Source organism: Neoarius graeffei, chromosome 11 (genome assembly GCF_027579695.1).
Source record: "Neoarius graeffei isolate fNeoGra1 chromosome 11, fNeoGra1.pri, whole genome shotgun sequence".
NCBI lineage: Eukaryota > Metazoa > Chordata > Actinopteri > Siluriformes > Ariidae > Neoarius > Neoarius graeffei.
In genome coordinates, this window is record NC_083579.1 from 16,022,484 (window position 1) to 16,043,229 (window position 20,746).

Genomic DNA, 20,746 nt, shown 5'->3' on the forward strand with positions numbered 1-20,746 from the left:
TCCGGGTGTTCCGGTTTCCCCCACAGTCCAAAGACATGCAGGTTAGGTTAACTGGTGACTCTAAATTGACCGTAGGTGTGAATGTGAGCGTGAATGGTTGTGTGTCAGCCCTGTGATGACCTGGCGACTTGTCCAGGGTGTACCCCGCCTTTCACCCGTAGTCAGCTGGGATAGGCTCCAGCTTGCCTGTGACCCTGTAGAACAGGATAAAGCGGCTAGAGATAATCAGATGAGATGATTCTGAAACAAAACAGAACCAGCAGTGAGCCGAAAGAGTCGATTCTTATTAGAATACTGAGTCAAATGGTCCCAAATGACTCACTGAAAAGATCCGGAATTTCCCGTCACTAAAATGATACACGAACACACATTTTCATTCCAGTTTTACTTTATATAACGCCTGGTAAGTGCTGGGAAAAGAACCCATACGCTTTCTGACACTATTCGAGTTTTGAACTCGAAAATGAGCGTCGCACCAAGCCACGCCCATTCGGCGAGTCACTCTTGGTGGGTGGGCGTATCCACTGGACACGTCACAGGATGTTGTGAAAATACAGATGCCATGTTTTCTGCTCAGTTATGAGAAAGACAGCTTGGGGGGCTTTTGGGCATTTTTAAGACATGAAAACCAGAGAACGATGGAGAGTGGTGTGTGCTGTTTAAAGGACATAGAGGAAGTGACGTCAGAATCCGGTCGGAGTGTGCAGATTGAGAGGTAAAGTATAAACTTCGTGACGTTTCAGACGTGAAACTCCAGCTAGGTGGCTAAGCTACACGGTTTATCACGAATGCTCGATTATAGCGCATTATTGAGGGGAAAGAGTGAAATCCTCAGCGCTAACAGTCTGCATTAGTCTCCAAAATGGGTCACAAATCTCTGAAAGTGATTAAAGCGTCCACACAGCACCAGCCTGGTTTCCGTCACTCGGCGAAGCGCTTGTGCTACATGCTAAAAAGGTACAATTGTCAAGTGTTTTCATTTCTTACTCGTATGAACAAGGTGGGAAATTGTGTAGAAATGAATAAAATAATCATTTCTCATTAAAAGTTTGTTAATGTAGCTGTAAAGAGAAAAAAAAAGCCTTTGAAAACCTGCCTTCAGGTTGAATGTTTGTTATAGTCAGCTTTCAAGCTAATTCTGTCAGGTTTGGGGGCGGAGCTTTGTGTGCATGTGTAAAAATGGGGGCGGAGTCAATGAATAATAATAATAATAATAATAATTCAAATCTTCAAGTCCATGTGCAGAACTTTTAAAAGTGTTCTCAATGTTCTTCTCCTGCACTTCATTTGGAAATAAAATAAATCCCTCAGGTCTGAAATGAATTAATCAGACCAAAGACAAGATTATTTGAACTGAAAATTTTGATTTGTGATCTAATCTGATGTCAGTGATGATGGTAATAAGATGACCAGTAGGGTGCCACTCAAAAGTGAAGTTTCTAATTTTCATTGTCCCACCCCTTAAATGTGTTCATAATGTGAAAAGAAAAAATGTGACAAATGGGATTTTTCCACTACCCTTTTTCAGCTCACTTCAGCCCAACACGGCTCGCGTTTTGACTACCTCAGAGCAGCACGACTGAGCTCACTTCAGCCTTACTCAGCACCCAAAACTCGCACGGTTTTGGAGTGGGGCTGAAGCGAGCCCAACCGAGCCAAGTGGGGCTAGGGGCATGAGGAGACACTCCCCTGTGCACTGATTGGTGAGGAGGAATGTCCTCACACGCCCACACACGCCCCATGAGCACGGTGGGATCTGTAAACACCGTAAACCCGGAAGAAGAAGAATTCTCTTTCTGAAGCCTTATGCGCCTCGCCTCATCTATACGCTCTTGCAAGTATGCGTTGTCGGTGACAACAAGCCACAGCACCAAGACCAGCAACACTAACGACTCCATGTCCTCCATGTTTATTGTTTACTATCCGGGTCGTGAGACTACCGCTTAAAAGGTCACTGATGTCACTGTTTGCGCCGCCTAATGACATCACGTGACGTCCACCCACTTTCGCTAACTCCACCCAATGTGTCCACCCACTTCCAGCCAGCATGGTTCAGCACGGTTGTAGTCAAAATGCAACTCCAACAGCCCCACTCAGCTCGACTCAGCACCGCGTGGCTCAGCCCAACTCAGCCACGTTGGTAGTGGAAAAGCCCCAAAAGTGTGGATGTATTATAATAATATTTACTGGTAGCTCAACAGTTCCAAAGTTATACAATATGTGTAATTTTCCAAAAAATTCTGATATAATGTTAAATTTAGGGGCGGCACGGTGGTGTAGTGGTTAGCGCTGTCGCCCCACAGCAAGAAGGTCCAGGTTCGAGCCCCGTGGCCGGCGAGGGCCTTTCTGTGCGGAGTTTGCATGTTCTCCCCGTGTCCGCGTGGGTTTCCTCCGGGTGCTCTGGTTTCCCCCACAGTCCAAAGACATGCAGGTTAGGTTAACTGGTGACTCTAAATTGACCGTAGGTGTGAATGTGAGTGTGAATGGTTGTCTGTGTCTATGGCTACGTTTACATTAGACCGTATCTGTCTCGTTTTCTTCGCGGATGCACTGTCCGTTTACATTAAACCCCCTGGAAACGCCAGGAAACGGGAATCCGCCAGCGTCCACGTATTCAATCCAGATTGTGTCAGCTCCGGTGCTGTGTAAACATTCAGAATACGCAAGTACGCTGTGCTGAGCTCTAGCTGGCGTCTCATTGGACAACGTCACTGTGACATCCACCTTCCTGATTCGCTGGCGTTGGTCATGTGACGCGACTGCTGAAAAACGGCGTGGACTTCCGCCTTGTATCACCTTTCATTAAAGAGTATAAAAGTATGAAAATACTGCAAATACTGATGCAAATACTGCCCATTGTGTAGTTATGATTGTCTTTAGGCTTGCCATCCTTCCACTTGCAAATAGTAAGTGATATGCGCTGGGATCACACACACACAGCGGCTCAGTCCCGAATCCTGGCTTGTTCACTTCACTCGCGCGCTCTGTGAGCTGCGCAGGGCCGGAGTGCGCACCCTCCAGAGGGCACTCGCTGTTCAGGGCGGAGTGATTTGGAGCGCAGGATGCCTGCGGAGCCGAGCGTATCCGTGTATTAGGCTTGCCAGCCGTCTACTTGCAAGTGGTGAGCCTTGCGCATGCCCTAAATGCACTGGGATCATGTTACACGCCGTCTGAAATGTACTGGGATCATGTTACGCGCCGTCTAAAGTCATGTGATTAGCGTATCCGCGTATTGGCATTGCTGTGTGCACGGCTAACGGTTTTAGTGTAAACGCGAATTGTTTTAAGAACGTTAATCTGATGATCCGCTGATTCGACATAATGTAAACGTAGCCTATGTGTCAGCCCTGTGATGACCTGGCGACTTGTCCAGGGTGTACCCCACCTTTCGCCCGTAGTCAGCTGGGATAGGCTCCAGCTTGCTTGCGACCCTGTAGAAGGATAAAGCGGCTAGAGATAATGAGATGAGATGTTAAATTTAACATAAAAAAAAAACCAATACTGCAGAAATCATGAAAATCAAACAGTTACTAGCAGTTACTTCAAAAGTCAACAAATGATTTTTGAACACAAACAGTGACCAAAATGTCACAATGTAAATTAGTTGTCCGCAATTTAGTTGTCAACAGCAGCTGCAGTGAGTGCAGTCAAGGTGGATTTGTTACTGTTTGGAAAGTCATGGCGGTGTTTCTCCACGACTTGCAACAAGAACTGTTTTTGTTCTTCTTGATTGGTCAGGACTCCATTGAACGCCCGAATCAAGGCCACCCCTCGCTCAGCTGCATCGTTGACGACTTTCAGACTTCTCACTTTCTGTTGGCCAACAATGTAATCATTGTCACTGCTCCATGTATCTGGACTGTTCATGAGGAATTTCTGTGCTCTGTTAAAGGCTGTGAAAAGCTGCTTGGTGTGTTGTGATACAAAAGTCAAACAACTGCTTCTGAGGTGCTGTGGGGTTGAAGGCAATGCGTCGAGGATGATATGTTATTTTCTTGTCAAGGGCTTTCACCATGGCTGACTTCACCTCAGCTGACACTGCAGAGTCAAAGAATGCTAAACCGACCAGGATTTCACTTAAGGCCCGGTCACACAGCGCTTTACGGCTTTATCACGGCCAAAACCCGTCAAAAAGTGCTCTCCCGTGAAGCAGACGATGTTGTTCGTGTTGATGTCGAAGTTAAAACGTGTTACAGTCGATATACAGGCGTGACAGGACGCAGGGGAAAATCGGAACGGCGTCGGACGCGGCAAAAAGTTTTGGACTGCTCAAAACTTTAGACCGCGGACAACCACGGCCGGCACACATGGTAAAGACGTGCAACACACGTGAAACACACGTGATAATCAGTGTCCCGGCCGTTATTAAAACTTGGGGAGACGTGGTAAGACGCAAAAGTTTGGCGGTCTATCACGGGCAGAGCACGGTCATCGGACGGGTGTTACGCGTTGGTATCACGGGATATAGCGTGTGTTTAGCGGCTTATCACTGAGAAATGGATTTTTCCGCGTACATAGCACTGTCTAAGCCCGTTAAACGACGTCTCAAACAAGTTCTAAATTCGATTGATCACTGTCTAATCACTTCTGCATCACTTCTGATTTGCGGCATGTAAATACCGTAATTTTCTGAGACCTCGGCACTTGCAGTCTAGATGTCAAGGGGTGAACATGAACCCTCAACGCTGTGATGTCCTCATCTTAATGCTCCAGCACCAACAGAACCAACTGATACAGGCTCAACATATCCTTGCTGAGAGAAGAAGGAGGAGGAGGAGGAGGGTGGTACAGAACATCTGGGTGCGTGGCTGGACTTGGTTAGCTGTGCTTAGGCAGTGCTGCAGCAGTGAAACAGCCGCCGACGGCCATACCCCGTACAAAGCACGGCAAAGCCAAAATTGACCAAAAATTAGCACTTACGACCACGTCCACCAGATTTTTGTATCTTTTTGTACGTGATATAGACGCGGAGTGCTGTGTGACCGCCCCTTTAAGTACCCCAAGTGTCCAGAGAATGATTTTATTGCAGCTTTAGCAACAGCTTCATGTTGTTTCTTGTAGCTCTCCAGCTCACACAGCAGCTGCAAATCAGTCTGCAGAGCAGATGATGCACATGCACATGTGAACCAGGCTTTTAGGTAGACCCTTATCACAAACGTGTTGAATAAGGGTGTTAATACACGCATGCAACAGCTACTGAATAGTTACTCTATGAAAACATTTCAGCCTAGTGCGCTACCAAAAAATATGCATATATTTGTATGAAACTTGGAGTAATTACTATGCTTCATAAAAGGAACAAAATGAGAGGGTGGGACCTGGAAAACATTAAAAAAATATTTTTTTTGGCCATTAGACTCAGTGGCACCCTAATGACCAGTTATTCTTTTCCTACAATATTGCACTTGTTTACCAACAGAGGAAAGTATACAGCTGTTATCGAGTCGTCTAAGCATGTTCGAACACACTGATATTGTAAACGTGATAATCTTTATGAGCTTTGTCACTATAACCACCGATTATTTATTTTCAGCATGATGCAGTGCTGTGCAGAACTCTTACGCTACGTTCACACTGCAAGGCTTAATGCTCAATTCCGATTTTTTTGTGAAATCCGATTTTTTTGTGAGGTTGTTCACATTAACAAATATATGCGACTTGTATGTGATCCTCAGTATGAACGAAAAGCGACCTAAAAGTGTTCCGCATGCGCACTGCAGGATACGACGACGTCACACGCAGTGAGCATGGCCAGTGTTTACGGAAGTAAAACCGCCCGGTTGCGGTATGACCCATCCAATCTAGCTTGAATAGCTGTATCCCCCCCAAATGGAAATCAGCTCCCTAACCTCTGCGTCCTTCCATTGAGAAGATTCAGAACCTTCACAGCCCGAAGCGTCCCTCGCATTGATGTCATGCGCAGCGGTGCAGATACGTTTTTTGAACTGGGGGGGGGACGACAAAGCTGCCAGCAAACCAACCCCAACCCCGATATGCCTGTCAAACTTGTTGTTAGTAACCATAGCAACCAAGCTCGAGCTCGCAACCTGTGCAGTCTGCGCAGCTCAACCAACCGAATATCAGTCTTTGTTTTGTTTTATGTGAGTTGTTGCAACTATGTATACACTGCTGTGCACCTCAATAAACCGAATGGTAATTAGTCTTTTGATTTTTCTGTGAGGTTTTCCTTTAATTTAAAGACAGCATAGACGTTTTTTCCTCCCTATAAGTGGGGGGGACCGAGCGAGGTGAATTTAAATCTGGGTGGGACGAGTCCCACTCTCTATCTGCGCCCGTGATTATGCGCCATGTTGTTATAACTTTTTTTGAGAGACCCGCCGCCTACTTCAGCGCAGAATAGTGACGTTTGTGGCTTGTTGATGACGTGTAAGTCGGATGAATGCGACCTGGCGGTTCAGACTGAAGTCGCATATGAAAAGAGCGGATAGGAATCGGAATTAGGACCACATATCCAAACGGCCTGGGTCGGATTTGAAAAAATCGGATCTGTGTCGCTCATATTGTCAATAAAAGATCGGATACAGGTCACATATGGGCGAAAAGATCGGATTTGAGTCACTTCAGCCTGCAGTGTGAACGTAGCCTTAGGCGCATGTAAAGAAATGCTGTCGACCAAAAATGGGCTTAAAAATAATGAAATGAAATGTTTCAGCATTAAAAAAATATATATAAACAGTAATCAGTAAGCCATAATAATAAATGAAACAAAGTGAGTATTTGGTGTGAGACGACCCTTTGCTTAAAAAAAAAAAAAGGAGTCTCAGGTACAGTGAGTGCAGTTTTATAAGGAATTGAGCTGGAGGTGTTGTGGAAACACAACTCTCAAACTCTCCAAGCAAAAAATGAGTCAAAGTCCAAGAGGTTGCAGAAAGGTTCAGACTTTTATGAAATCAAATAATAAAAGCCGTGTTCGGTCTGCAGAGTGAACCGACTCAGAATTACAAAGTTCTCATTTTACGCTGTCTCAAAGAAAAAACAGTGTATACATATAATCTCACTGGTTAACATGTCACGTCATACCACTTCAACATTTTCTATTGGGCGAGACATCTCACGCTTCTCATATTTTGTATCTACTGAGCCAAATTTTCCAGTATTAATGGTCAGTTCAGAAAGAATTAAGACACACGATAAGAAAGTGCTTGAAAGTTTGTGAACCCTTTAGAATTTTCAATATTTCTGCATAAATATGACCTAAAACAACATCAGATTTTCACACAAGTCCTAAAAGAGAACCCAGTTACACAAATGAGACAAAAATATTATACTTGGTCATTTATTTATTGAGGAAAATGATCTAATATCGCATATCTGTGAGTGGCAAAAGTATGTGAACCTCTAGGATGAGCAGTTAATTTGAAGGTGAAATTAGAGTCGGGGGTTTTCAGTCAATGGGATGACAATCAGGTGTGAGTGGGCACCCTGTTTTATTTAAAGAACAGGGATCTATCAAAGTCTGATCTTCACAACACGTGTTTGTGGAAGTGTATCATGGCACGAACAAAGGAGATTTCTGAGGACCTCAGAAAAAGCGTTGTTGATGCTCATCAGGCTGGAAAAGGTTACAACACCATCTCTAAAGAGTTTGGACTCCACTAATCCACAGTCAGACAGATTGTGTACAAATGGAGGAAATTCAAGACCATTGTTACCCTCCCCAGGAGTGGTTGACCAACAAAGATCACTCCAAGAGCAAGGTGTGTAATAGTCGGCGAGGTCACAAAGGACCCCAGGGTAACTTCTAAGCAACTGAAGGCCTCTCTCACATTAGCAAATGTTCATGAGTCCACCAAACAACAATGGTGTGCATGGCAGGGTTGCAAGGAGAAAGCCACTGCTCTCCAAAAAGAACATTGCTGCTCGTCTGCAGTTTGCTAAAGATCACATGGACAAGCCAGAAGGCTGTTGGAAAAATGTTTTGTGGATGGATGAGACTAAAATAGGACTTTTTGGTTTAAATGAGAAGCGTTATGTTTGGAGAAAGGAAAACACTGCATTCCAGCATGAGAACCTTATCCCATCTGTGAAACATGGTGGTGGTAGTAGTATCATGGTTTGGGCCTGTTTTGCTGCATCTGGGCCAGGACAGCTTGCCATCATTGATGGAACAATAAATTCTTAATTACACCAGCAAATTCTAAAGGAAAATCTCAGGACATCTGTCCATGAACTGAATCTCAAGAGAAGGTGGGCCATGCAGCAAGACAACGACTCTAACCACACAAGTCGTTCTACCAAAGAATGGTTAAAGAAGAATAATGTTTTGGAATGGCCAAGTCAAAGTCCTGACCTTAATCCAATCGAAATGTTGTGGAAGGACCTGAAGCGAGCCGTTCATGTGAGGAAACCCACCAACATCCCAGAGTTGAAGCTGTTCTGTACGGAGGAATGGGCTAAAATTCCTCCAAGCCGGTGTGCAGGACTGATCAACAGTTACCGCAAACGTTTAGTTGCAGTTATTGCTGCACAAGGGGGTCACACCAGATACTGAAAGCAAAGGTTCACATACTTTTGCCACTCACAGATATGTAATATTGGATCGTTTTTCTCATTTGTTTAACTGGGTTCTCTTTATCTACTTTTAGGACTTGTGTGAAAATCTGATGATGTTTTAGGTCCTATTTATGCAGAACTATAGAAAATTCTAAAGGGTTCACAAACTTTCAAGCACCACTGTATGTTGTAAACAATACAGCATTCATGATTCAAAATGGCTGGGGTCAAATCAAGTTTAAGGCCAACACAGGCCACAGGTGTGACCTAGCACAACACTCGTGGCCTTGGCCAGTCTCCCACACCATAAGATTTAAAAAAAAGAAAAAGAAAAGGCACACTGCAGTTTGTTGTAATACCCAATTCAGAATAACTTCATAAAATGTATTACATCAGCATGCAAAACACTCCAGAACGAACAATTGCTTAATTCAACATGGTCTTGGCTAACAACGCTGCAGGAGTTAGAATAATACACTTTTTGAACAGGCCTGCGATTTAACAGAAAACAACCTTCAGTAGAAACAGTGTCTTTACTGTATTTTACTGTAATTATCATTCATAAGTCAATTTATTACTTTGAATCGAATCAACTCAATTTATTCTTTACTGAAATTCAACATCTTCGGCTTTGAATTAATATATAATCAGCATAAAAAAAAAAATCAGTGTATGTGAGATTATCGATATGAATCAGAATACATTTGTGATTACTTAAAGCCTCGGTCACAACCGGCCGTACGTGCTCCTATGGCCGGTCTACGTGCAAAAAACGCAAGAAACGTACGGAGGGCGCGTGTGTGACGTGCTGATTTTCGAGCCACAGAGGTTCTTTGTCATGTCAAACAAACTCTACGGGCGCTTACGTTTTTTTCAGGTTGCAAGGCAAACTTACGGCCAACGTGCGTCTTTCTCCACGAACAAAAAAAACGCAGTGATTTGGGAAACGCCAAAAAAATCATACGTCCGGTTGTGACCTAGGCTTAAGGTGTGTGCGTTTGTTCGTGACTACATACGTGCATATAAAATCACCCCATAGGTTTTACTGAGCATCTTACGGAACCATCCACAGTTCTTCTGGACATGTTGACGGTCACACTCGCTTCTTAATTTTGCACCAAAACTCAGCAGCCTTCATTATGTTTTCTTTTTTCACCTGAAAAGTGCTCTCTTATGGAATATGCTGCTCGGATACAAACATTTTTTTTCTGTAACATTTAATTTTGTGCTGGAAAATGAGCAAATGTTTGGAACTCTAAAATATTTTTGTACTGACTCGATAATGTAGAAGTCATAAAAAGTCATAATAGCCCGGTCACACCGCCCAAACTTTGCTGGAGCGTTCCTGGAGCGGTGAAAAAAAATTCATCACCGCTCGTAACCGTTCACCACCATTTAACAAAAGTTGGTCCCCGTTAAAGCAACGCCGTATACGCTCGGCCACCGCTGATGTTTCTCGAGGGGCCCTCCTACCGCTCCGAAAGTTTTGAGCTGCACAAAATATTGTGAGCGGTGAGGAGGGGGCAATTTTCCGCCCCGGCAAAGTTCACCCCCGCTCCACCAACGCCCAGTCAAAGTTTGGCACCGCAAGATGCAAGTTCGTGGACGCTTGGGTCCGCTAGGCCAACGCAGAAATCTTGAACGCTGGACCACCGCTGCTTCGCCAGTGTTGCCCGGGCAGCGATTAAACGTTGCACAAACTTCGGTGGAACGGTTGTAAGCATTTTACGAGCAGACACGGGGTTGCTGGAACGGTGTCGGGCGTTGAAGCAGCTATCCATGGCAGCGATGAACTTTGGTTTGGCGTTGGTATAGAGGTGTCCGAGCGGGACCAGAATTTGGCTATAAATACGGGGAGAAATGGACCAGGAGCTCATTTGGAATCGAGCTGCTGTTGAGTTCAGACCTCATCTATATCGAATTTGCTCAAAGTTACAGTAAAACTGTATCACCATGGATGCTGAGAGACTTGCTATGATTGGTGCACTAGTCCAGCAGCAGAATCAGAACCTCCTCAGATTGCAACAAGCTGTTGACAGAAGGAGAAGAGAGAGAAGAAGGAGAGACAGAGTTGTGTGGGTCAGACAGTGGATACTGAGAAAGCCTGAACATGGACTGTATGATAAGCTGATGGTGGAGCTTCTATCAAAAATCTATCAGAACTTGTATCAAAATGATCCGTTCAGCTCCGTAGTCACAAGCGGTATGCCGCTAAACCAACTTTATACCCCCGCCGAGCCAAACCCCGCATGCGCAGAACGCCGCTATACCAACGCTCGCGTCACCGCTAAACCAACGCTCGCTACCGCTAAACCAACGCCGGCTTCAGCGGTGCACCGCTAAGCCAACGCCCGTGTTTTCGATTTTTTTCCCATTTTGTGCGTGGTGACGAGCATTGTCGAAATTCGGCCCCCCCTCCCTACCGTTCAAGGAACGCTCCAGCAAAGTTCGGGCGGTGTGACCGGGGCCTAAAATCTATAACAAAGTTTGTATGAAAAAAAATCGCGCGTAAGACTTTTGCACAGTACTGTACATATTGCTGTTGCATTGTTAACACTAGAGGTTGCGTACGACTCTGGTGTAAATATGCTAATTCATATCACATTTATTTCCAGGACCAAAACCTTGATTGAAGAGATCCGCGCTTTGATCAAGAACAACGATGCGGAGTATTGCTCCTTCTGGAGGCCTGTGCTCCCCTGGGGTGGCGTGTACACAATACGGGCTGGTCAGAAAGCAGTCTCTTGCATTCCCCTGTACGTTAAAATCAGTCTGAAAAACACCTGCACCATCGATGGCTTTCTCATGCTCCTGTACGTCATCCTGCGGGATAATCAAACCTTCCGCCGGGAAGTGAGTTTGTTTTTAGGGAAGCGCTTTGTGGAGCACTTTCTCTATCTGATGGACTCCTACGATTATACCACAGTTAAGATTTTGTGGATCTGGGACAGGATGTCGAAGCGTCAGTACCGCTCCGAGATCCATCAAGCCGCTCTGGAGATCGATCTTTTTGGCAACGAGCATGAGAACTTTACCAAGAATCTGGAGAACCTGATGTCTACCGTTCAGGGGAGTTATTGCACCAACTGGTGCTGTCCATCTCGGTTCCAGGAGCTCCTTCAGAACACCATCAATATCAAGTGAGTCTGATGAATGAATGAGAAAACGGAGAGAATTTTTAAGTAGTTCAGGCTCCGAAACAGCAGCAACAGTAACCTAATGCTCGTAAGATGTCAGACAGCACTTGGGTTAGAGTACGATGCAGAAGGTTTAATCCAAAGGGTTATGCAACGATTGGCTAGTGTCGCTGTGATTGACAGGGGAGAGAAAGTACACCATCCCGCCCACTCAGAGATGTCTCTCTTTCTCTCCACAGCCCCCCACATGAGCTTCCTGATCGAGATCCTATTCAGTCTGCAGTGGACGAGTTCTTCTGTCCAAAGATAGTCTTCTGCCAAGAATATGGGTGAAGTATCGTTATTACTCTGAGAGACACTCCTAGAAAAAAAAATCTCGAACCCTTCACACACACCAACCAAGAAGCAGCCCTTCCTATCCAAAGTGAATCCTCGTCTATCTAAAGAGAACCCGTTTTGTACTTAACGCGTAGATTTACTGCCGATTCATCATCTGCTAACATCATGCACTGATCTGTACTGTGTCCTGCTGTGCTCTTGGTGCCTTTGCAGGTGTAAAGGGCTGAGAGAGTTGTCCCAGAGAGAGTTCTGCTACGGTCCTCCTCCCTTCATCATCCTGAACATGCAGATGTGGAAATCTGAGGACCTTTCCTACGTTCCATACCATTTGGCTTTGTCTGATCACAGGTGTTCATCCTGATGTTCTTTACCTCTCGTAAATGAATATTTGAATGAATACTAAAAGCAGCAAAGGTATTAAAATTCTAAGAAGTGTAGTAAAGTACTGTATAATGTTTATCGCTGGTCGCAAAACGGGTACCAATCTGCTAACGATGTACAGTCAAGACGGAAAGTCTTTACACCCGTTTCACCATCTTCATGTTTTACGACGTTACAGACTTGTTCTACAAAAGATTGAGTTCATTTTTTTGTCACAAAATAGCCCATAATGACAAAGTGAAAGCGGGTTTTCAGACATTTGTGCTAATTTATTAAAAATCAAAATGTAAAATATCATATGTACACCTTTGATATGACACCCAAAAGTGAGCTGAGGTGCATTTTGTTTCCACTGATACTGCTTGAGATGTTTCTACAACTTAATTGGAGTCCACCTATGGTAAATTCAATTGATTGGACATGATTGGGGATCGCAAACACCTACCTATATAAGGTCCCACAGTTGACCGTGCATGTCAGAGCAAACTCCAAGCCATGGGGTCAAAGGAATTATCTGCAGACCTCAGAAACAGGATTGTGTCAGGGCATAGATCTGGAGAAGGGTACAGAAAAATTGCTGCAGCTTTACAGGTCCCAAAGAGCACAGTGGCCATCATCATTCGTAAATGGAAGAAGTTTGGAACCACCAAGAATCTTCCTACACCTGGCCGCCCGGCCAAACTGAGCGATCGGAGAAGACGGGCCTTGGCCAGGGAGGTGAGCAGGAACCCGAAGGTCACTCTGACAGAGCTTCAGCATATCCTTGTGGAGATGGGAGAACCTTTCAGAAGATCAACCATTCCAGGCAGCAGTCCACAAATCAGGCCTTTATGGTAGAGTGGCCAGACGGAAGCCACTCCTTAGTAAAAGGCACATGACAGCCTGCTTGGAGTTTGCCAAAAGGCACCTAGAGGACTCTCAAACCATGAGAAACAAGATTATCTGGTCTGATGAAACCAAAATTGAACTTTTTGGCCTGAATACCAAGCATCACGTCTGGAGGAAACCAGGCACCGCTCATCACCTGGCTAGTGCCATCCCTACAGTGAAGCATGGCGGTGGCATCATGATGTGGGGATGTTTTTCAGCAGCGGGAACAGGGCGACTAGTCCTGATAGAGGGAAAGACGAATGCAGCTAAGTACACCGAGATCCTTGAAGAAAACCTGCTCCAGAACGCTCTGGACCTCAGACTGGGGTAATGGTTTACCTTCCAACATGACAACGACCCGAAGCACACCGCCAAGAGAACAAAGGAGTAGCTCCAGAGAAAGTCTGTGAATGTCCTTGAGTGGCCCAGCCAGAGCCCAGATCTGAATCCAATTGAACATCTGTGGAAGGAGCTGAAAATGGCTGTGTACCGATGCTCCCCATCCAACCTGACAGAGCTTGCAAGGATATGCCAAGAAGAATGGGCAAAAATGTCCAGAAACAAGTGTGCCAAGCTCCTAGCTTCTTTCCCAAGATGCCTTGAAGCTGTAATTGCTGCCAAAGGTGCATCAACCAAGTATTAGGCTGAGGGTGTGTACAGATATGGAACCCCCAAATAACCCATTTTTGTCAGTAAAATAAAATTGCACATTTTCTAAAAACTTGCTTTCACGTTGTCATTCTGGGTAGTCTGGCTAACGCGACTTCAAAGCTCTACGAGCTATTGGTCTGGCCAAGATATTCAGCCCAACCGTCTCCCAGAGCCCGTGGTTGACCCGCCTCCCTGAAATGCCTCAGTTTGCTACTGGTCGAAGCCAGAAAAGGCTGTGACGAAGCTTAAACCAATCACATCACTCTTTCCTCTGACGTATGTGACGCGACGATAGGATTCTCGCTGAGCCCCATTGATTTGGCTACTAGCGGGGCTAACTGGTAGATTAAACTCTTACCGAAGCCGGTCGGGAGCAAGGCGAGAACGTCCTTCCTTTCAATAAATACCTCCAGGGCTGCTCTTTGCTCCGTTTTCAATGAGAACTTCCCGTTGAATGCTTTCAATACAGCATGATTCTGTAAACAATCTATGGCTTCCGGTCGCAGTTCTACTACATCACTGCCTTGAACACGCCTCTACCCAGGGCCGTTGGAGATGCTCAAAGTTGATTGGCTCCCGATTTTTCCGGAGCTTGGAAGAGCTGTAGATAGCTTGCTTGGCCAGACTAAGCTCGCAACAGGCCCTTGTGTTGCGTCACGCTTAGGATGGGCGGGCCCAGGCTACATTATGGGCTCTTTTGTGTAGACTTTTGAGACAAAAAAGCAGCTCAGTCTATTGTAGAATATGTCTGTAACATAAAACGTGGAGTAGGTGAAAGGGGTGTGCAAACTTTCCGGCTTGACTCTAGATGCATGTTCTTTAGATAAATAAATAAGAGTTCCTCCGATAAATTTTCTCTGTAATTTGGTCTTAGCCAACAGCTATCAACCTGAGTGCTGCGTCTGTCACAGGGCTGCGTAAGCACCACCATCTACCCTCTTCTACATACACAAGCTGACACTTGGCTAGTGTCGCTGTGATTGACAGGAGAGAGAAAGCATGCCATCCCGCCCACTCAGAGCTCTCGCTGTCTCTCTCCCCCACATTTGTTTATATTTCCAAAGTCCAAAACGAATGTGACGAAAGCTTTAACAGAGCTTCGATCAGTTGTTAGTTTGTGAGAACGAGCACGTTATAAGCTTCGAAGGTTTGTTACTTTTGTCGACTGAGTTTAACGTCAACGCTCCTGGTAGTTTCTTGACTAATTACCTTTTGAAAAATATTGCGCTTCCCAGGCTTGTAGTACTCGAATCTGACTCGCGCACTAACTGCATTCAGACTCGTAAATTAGAGATCTCATCTCATCTCATTATCTCTAGCCGCTTTATCCTGTTCTACAGGGTCGCAGGCAAGCTGGAGCCTATCCCAGCTGACTACGGGCGAAAGGCGGGGTACACCCTGGACAAGTCGCCAGGTCATCACAGGGCTGACACATAGACACAGACAACCATTCACACTCACATTCACACCTACGGTCAATTTAGAGTCACCAGTTAACCTAACCTGCATGTCTTTGGACTGTGGGGGAAACCGGAGCACCCGGAGGAAACCCACGCGGACACGGGGAGAACATGCAAACTCCACACAGAAAGGCCCTCACCGGCCACGGGGCTTGAACCCAGGACCTTCTTGCTGTGAGGCGACAGCGCTAACCACTACACCACCGTGCCGCCCCTAAATTAGAGATGAGGACTCTATTTTTTGTAACATGCCACAGTAATTTGGCATAAGATATTTATATCGACAATTAATTTTTGTACTAGTTTGCGTGCATCAGAGACTTTTGGGCGCGCTCTGGACAGCGCGTGCTCCAAGCGGACTCGTGCGCACCGTAAACGACTCACACCTGCACAGGATTAAGGCGCAATCAGCGCACCTATATAAAAACACGCTGGCTTTGCGAAGTATTGAGTTGCATTGCTGAGGCATTACAGTACCAAGCCTCGTTTCTTTGTTTGGTTTCCTGATCCCTGATTTCCTGTTTCTCGTCTTTGACAGCCTGTTTTACAATTTTGCCTGCCGTTCTGGATTGTTTACGTGTCTTCACTTGTATTAATAAACACACCTTCTGCACTTCCATCCGTCTCCCAACCATCTCTGACAGAATACTTCCGACAAAGAGAAGCATGTTCACCTGTTCATACGTCACGTTCAGGAACAAACTAATGTTAATGCCACCGTCAAATAGTGCGGTTGGAGTCGTGTTCTCGGACTCGAGGTTTCGTGACTCGACTACAACACTGGCGCTTCCTTCCTTCCCTAAAAGGTTTATTCGTATAACGTTCAGTATGTTTGAAGCTCTCTGTCTTCATAATGCAACACAACGTGATGCTGATTCCGTATAAAGCCCGACGCTGAAACAATTAGCTTTTCGTTTGAGGGGCGTGGCTTAGATGTGTGGCACAGACTTGAAACCAGCATTGTAATATCGATATGTGGTGGTGTTTTCTTTCCCTACAGGTATTCACTAGAGGGCGCCACTCTGTTCAACAGGGAGGAACATCACTACTCTGCGGCGTTCCAAATCGACGGCTACTGGATGCACTACGATGGGCTTCGGAGCGACAACTTGATCCTAGTGAACAAACCTCCGGAGCTGCTGCTTCTCTCCTCCCTGGTTTATGTTCGCTCTCATGAAAAATGACACGCACGTCCTTCAGAGCGGGTCTGTCCCATCTCTCCTGCAGGACGGGATCTCATTCCAGACGAAACGGAGCCCACACCTGATGCCATTCAGTTTGTCTCAGCCTTCACATGAGGGATGGAAACCTGCTCCAGAATCAGACAGAAGACTGGAAATGCATCATCGTCGTCATCATGGTTAAAGTCTTTAACTCGCCTCGTTAATGTCGTCCTGCTCATCCTTGCTGCATGTTGTTTAGCCAGTCAGTTAACTCACCAATACTTTTATTCCGAACATTCTCTATTAACGCAAACATTTCATTCGCATTCTCGCTGTTCCTTAATGACTCTTTAGGGATAGCACTTAAACTGTAGCTCCTTTTTTACTCTTAAAAAAATGCCTTATATAAATATATACAGTACTTTTTGTAATAAATGCGACAATTCGGCAAAGCCGAGTTAAACAGCTTCACTTTTTTAGGTTGTGCTTGGAATCCAAGAATCTGTAAACGGACTGTAAAAGTTCTAGGCCAGGATGAGAAACCGTACGAACGTTACTTTATAGAAGCACAGAACAGATAAAACCTTACTTAAAGAAAAAAAAAAATCACGTTCTTTTCTTAAAAGCATTGTTTAAAAAAAAAAAAAACCTCACAGTGAATCCAAACAAACATGCAGTAAATCAGGAGACGCTTCTGCAGTCCAGCGACGATGATTTAAAAACGTCAGATGTTCTGAATCCAGATGTTTTACTACTCCATGAACACAGCAGTGGTGGTCGTGTGTACATTCCTGAGAAAGTCAGGAGTGTGACTGAGTGATTAGTGCAAGTGACTGATCACCACCAGAGCGAGCTGCTGCTTTGCTCGGTGTTGTACAAGTGGAGTCACAGAGAAAGCGCCGACTCGAGTCCTCAGGAAGGCGGCGTTCTGTCCTCGTTATGAACCGAGAGTTCTAAGCTGATGATGTTGCTCAAAATTCCGCAGATGTTCTGCTTCCCTACGCAATGTTAACGCATGAACCCTGAATTTGGGTGCCCTGGTTTTTTTTTTTTTTCATTTGTTGGCACTGCTGAATGGCATGTGTTTCAATTTTTTTTTTAAATCACTTTCTCATATATTACTAAAGGCTTATTAAATGTGTGTGTGTGTGTGTGTGTGTGTGTGTTTGAGAGCGAGAGAGAGAGAACCTGTGCAGTGATAAAAGCCAATGACGTGACATGTTAAAATCACGCCTGTATGAAGAAAGGTTTCAGGTCCTAACCGTTTTGATTTGGTTTACACAAAGATGACTATATTTATAATTATTACCTAAATACATTTGCACTGCCTTTTAATAAAATTTTAAAAAAGAACAAAATCAATTATTTTGTCTGCATTGTTTGTTTGATGAGAAGTTAAACAGGAAATGGCACACTGCAAAAAATGGCCTTTCAAAAATAAGAAATAAAAGATTAAAACAAAGCATATTTGCTTGAATCAGGTGAAAAAAATCTGCCAATGGAACTAGTCAAATTTGACTTGGTAAGATTTCTTAAAGTAAGATGAAAAATCTAACCTGTTTTTAGATTAAATAATTCCAAAATAAGATCGGGGAACGTATTATGCGAGATCTGATTAACTCAAAATAATCAAAACAGTTCTTATAACAAGATCGTACTTCTTACATTTAGCCATTCAAGTCATTTTTATTTATTTCATTTTAAGGGTATTTCACTTAAATTCGTGACAAAGTCTTAGCAGTAAAAACTGAATTTAAGATAAATATACTAATATTAGGATTGTTAAATTCTACAACTGATGCTCTCGTCACATGGACTCTTAGCATTTTTAACAAGAGTGCTCCGAGAGCACAATATCCCCCACTGGCAACTAGGCCATAACTCTGATAAAATGCGACTGAATTGAACAAAATTGCAATATGTACTTTACCGATATACAACAAAGAATCTTGTCAATTTTGTGAAATTCCTCCAAGAACTGTGAGAGGAGTTGATTTCAGAAGACGGTGAATACCCTTCCCAGGATGGACGGACATTGCCACGACATAATCCCCCTTTGGGCCTTTTGGCCAGCAGGGGATAAAAATTGTGAGGGAAGCTGACTTCAGAAAGCAAGCACATCTTGATGAAATTTCCGAAGTGCAAGTTTGTTAGTAATCAAAGGCATAACACTGGTAAAATTTGCCCAAATTAAATGAAATTTCAATAGGTGTATACAGTGGTGCTTGAAAGTTTGTGAAGCCTTTAGAATTTTCCATATTTCTGCATAAATATGACCTAAAACATCATCAGATTTTCACACAAGTCCTAAAAGTAGATAAAAAGAACCCAGTTAAACACATGAGACAAACATATACTTGGTCATTTATTTATTGAGGAAAATGATCCAATATTACATATCTGTGAGTGGCAAAAGTATGTGAACCTCTAGGATTAGCAGTTAATTTGAAGGTGAAATTAGAGTCAGATGTTTTCAGTCAATGGGATGACAATCAGGTGTGAGTGGGCACCCTGTTTTATTTAAAGAACAGGGATCAATCAAAGTCTGATCTTCACAACACGTGTTTGTGGAAGTGTATCATGGCACAAACAAAGGAGATTTCTGAGGACCTCAGAAAAAGCGTTGTTGATGCTCATCAGGCTGGAAAAGGTTACAAAACCATCTCTAAAGAGTTTGGACTCCACCAATCCACAGTCAGACAGGTTGTGTACAAATGGAGGAAATTCAAGACCATTGTTACCCTCACCAGGAGTGGTCGACCAACAAAGATCACTCCAAGAGCAAGGCGTGTAATACATAGTTTTCACTGACATCACGGCATTCCGGGGAAAGCCCTCCAGCCACCATCTTGTGGGTCAAACAAAACGGACCATCGCCATTACCGGCTATGTTATCTCAGACGAATTTATGAAGTTATATAGTCAGTTTTCTAAAATAAAGATCAATGTCGGCAAAATCAAGCAAACAGAAGAAGTATATAGATACATTAGACGACATCTCACGACAACAGTATGCAGCCAAACTGGCCTTGATTGGGGGAATTGACCCCTACGAAGTGGACAAAGATGCATTTTCAAGTGACTATGCAGGGCTGCCAAAGCAATCTGAGATTTTCACACAAGTCCTAAAAGTAGATAAAGAGAATCCAGTTAAACAAATGTGACAAAAATATTATACTTGGTCATTTATTTATTGAGGAAAATGATCCAATATTACATATCTGTGAGTGGCAAAAGTATGTGAACCTTTGCTTTCAGTATCTGGTGTGACCCCCTTGTGCAGCAATAACTGCAACTAAACATTTCCGGTAATTGTTGATCAGTCCTGCACACCAGCTTGGAGGAATTTTAGCCCATTCCTCCGTACAGAACTGCTCACTTCAGGTCCTTCCGCAACATTTCGATTGGATCTTTGACTTGGCCATTCCAAAACATTAACTCTATTCTTCTTTAACAATTCTTTGGTAGAACGACTTGTGTGCTTAGGGTCGTTGTCTTGCTGCATGACCCACCTTCTCTTGAGATTCAGTTCATGGACAGATGTCCTGACATTTTCCTTTAGAATTTGCTGGTATAATTCAGAATTCATTGTTCCATCAATGGTGGCAAGCCGTCCTGGCCCAGATGCAGCAAAACAGGCCCAAACCATGATACTACCACCACCATGTTTCACAGATGGGATAAGCTTCTTATGCTGGAATGCAGTGTTTTCCTTTCTCCAAACATAACGCTTCTCATTTAAACCAAAAAGTTCTATTTTGGTCTCCTCTGTCCACAAAACATTTTTCCGATAGCTTTCTGGCTTGTCCACGTGATCTGCAGACGAGCAGCATTGTTCTTTTTGGACAGCAGTGGCTTTCTCCTTGCAACCCTGCCATGCACACCATTGTTGTTTGGTGGACTCATGAACACTGGCTAATGTGAGAGAGGCCTTCAGTTGCTTAGAAGTTACCCTGGGGTCCTTTGTGACCTCGCCGACTATTACACGCCTTGCTCTTGGAGTGATCTTTGTTGGTCGACCACTCCTGGGGAGGGTAACAATTAGTCTGGCTAACGCGACTTCAAAGCTCTGCGAGCATTTGGTCTGGCAAAGATATTAAGCCCAACTGTTTCCCAAAGGCGTGGTTGACCCGCCTCCCTGAAATGCCTCAGTTTGCTACTGGTCGAAGCCAGAAAAGGCTGTGACGAAGCTTAAACCAATCACATCACTCTTTCCTCTGACATATGTGAC

The 20,746-nt window shown here is 44.3% G+C and overlaps 1 protein-coding gene across 3 annotated transcripts; it reads left to right on the plus strand.

Moving 5' to 3' along the window:
- Positions 1–543: 543 nt before the first annotated feature.
- Positions 544–17,877, plus strand: c11h14orf28 (chromosome 11 C14orf28 homolog). Of its 3 annotated transcripts, none has more exons than XR_009655620.1 (5): positions 544–715; positions 11,130–11,654; positions 11,891–11,980; positions 12,204–12,404; positions 16,353–16,443. XR_009655620.1 is itself a non-coding variant. In XM_060933496.1 (5 exons), the coding sequence occupies exons 1-5, from the start codon at positions 558–560 to the stop codon at positions 16,534–16,536; spliced, it is 1,092 nt and encodes a 363-aa protein (XP_060789479.1). In that variant the 5' UTR covers positions 544–557; the 3' UTR covers positions 16,537–17,877. The 3 variants fall into 3 exon arrangements, 2 of the variants coding, with proteins under 2 accessions (XP_060789479.1, XP_060789480.1); XM_060933496.1 differs by having other exon boundaries at positions 12,204–12,338; positions 16,353–17,877; XM_060933497.1 differs by lacking the exon at positions 544–715 and adding an exon at positions 722–957 and having other exon boundaries at positions 12,204–12,338; positions 16,353–17,877.
- The last annotated feature ends 2,869 nt before the right edge of the window (positions 17,878–20,746 follow it).

Bases quoted from the DNA above. Each gene is read 5' to 3' on its own strand.
- c11h14orf28 (XM_060933496.1), top strand. From the start codon at position 558: ATGCCATGTTTTCTGCTCAGTTATGAGAAAGACAGCTTGGGGGGCTTT. The intron at 716-11,129 runs GTAAAGTATAAA...ATTTATTTCCAG, and splicing joins CGGAGTGTGCAGATTGAGAG to GACCAAAACCTTGATTGAAG. The intron at 11,655-11,890 runs GTGAGTCTGATG...TTCTCTCCACAG, and splicing joins CAGAACACCATCAATATCAA to CCCCCCACATGAGCTTCCTG.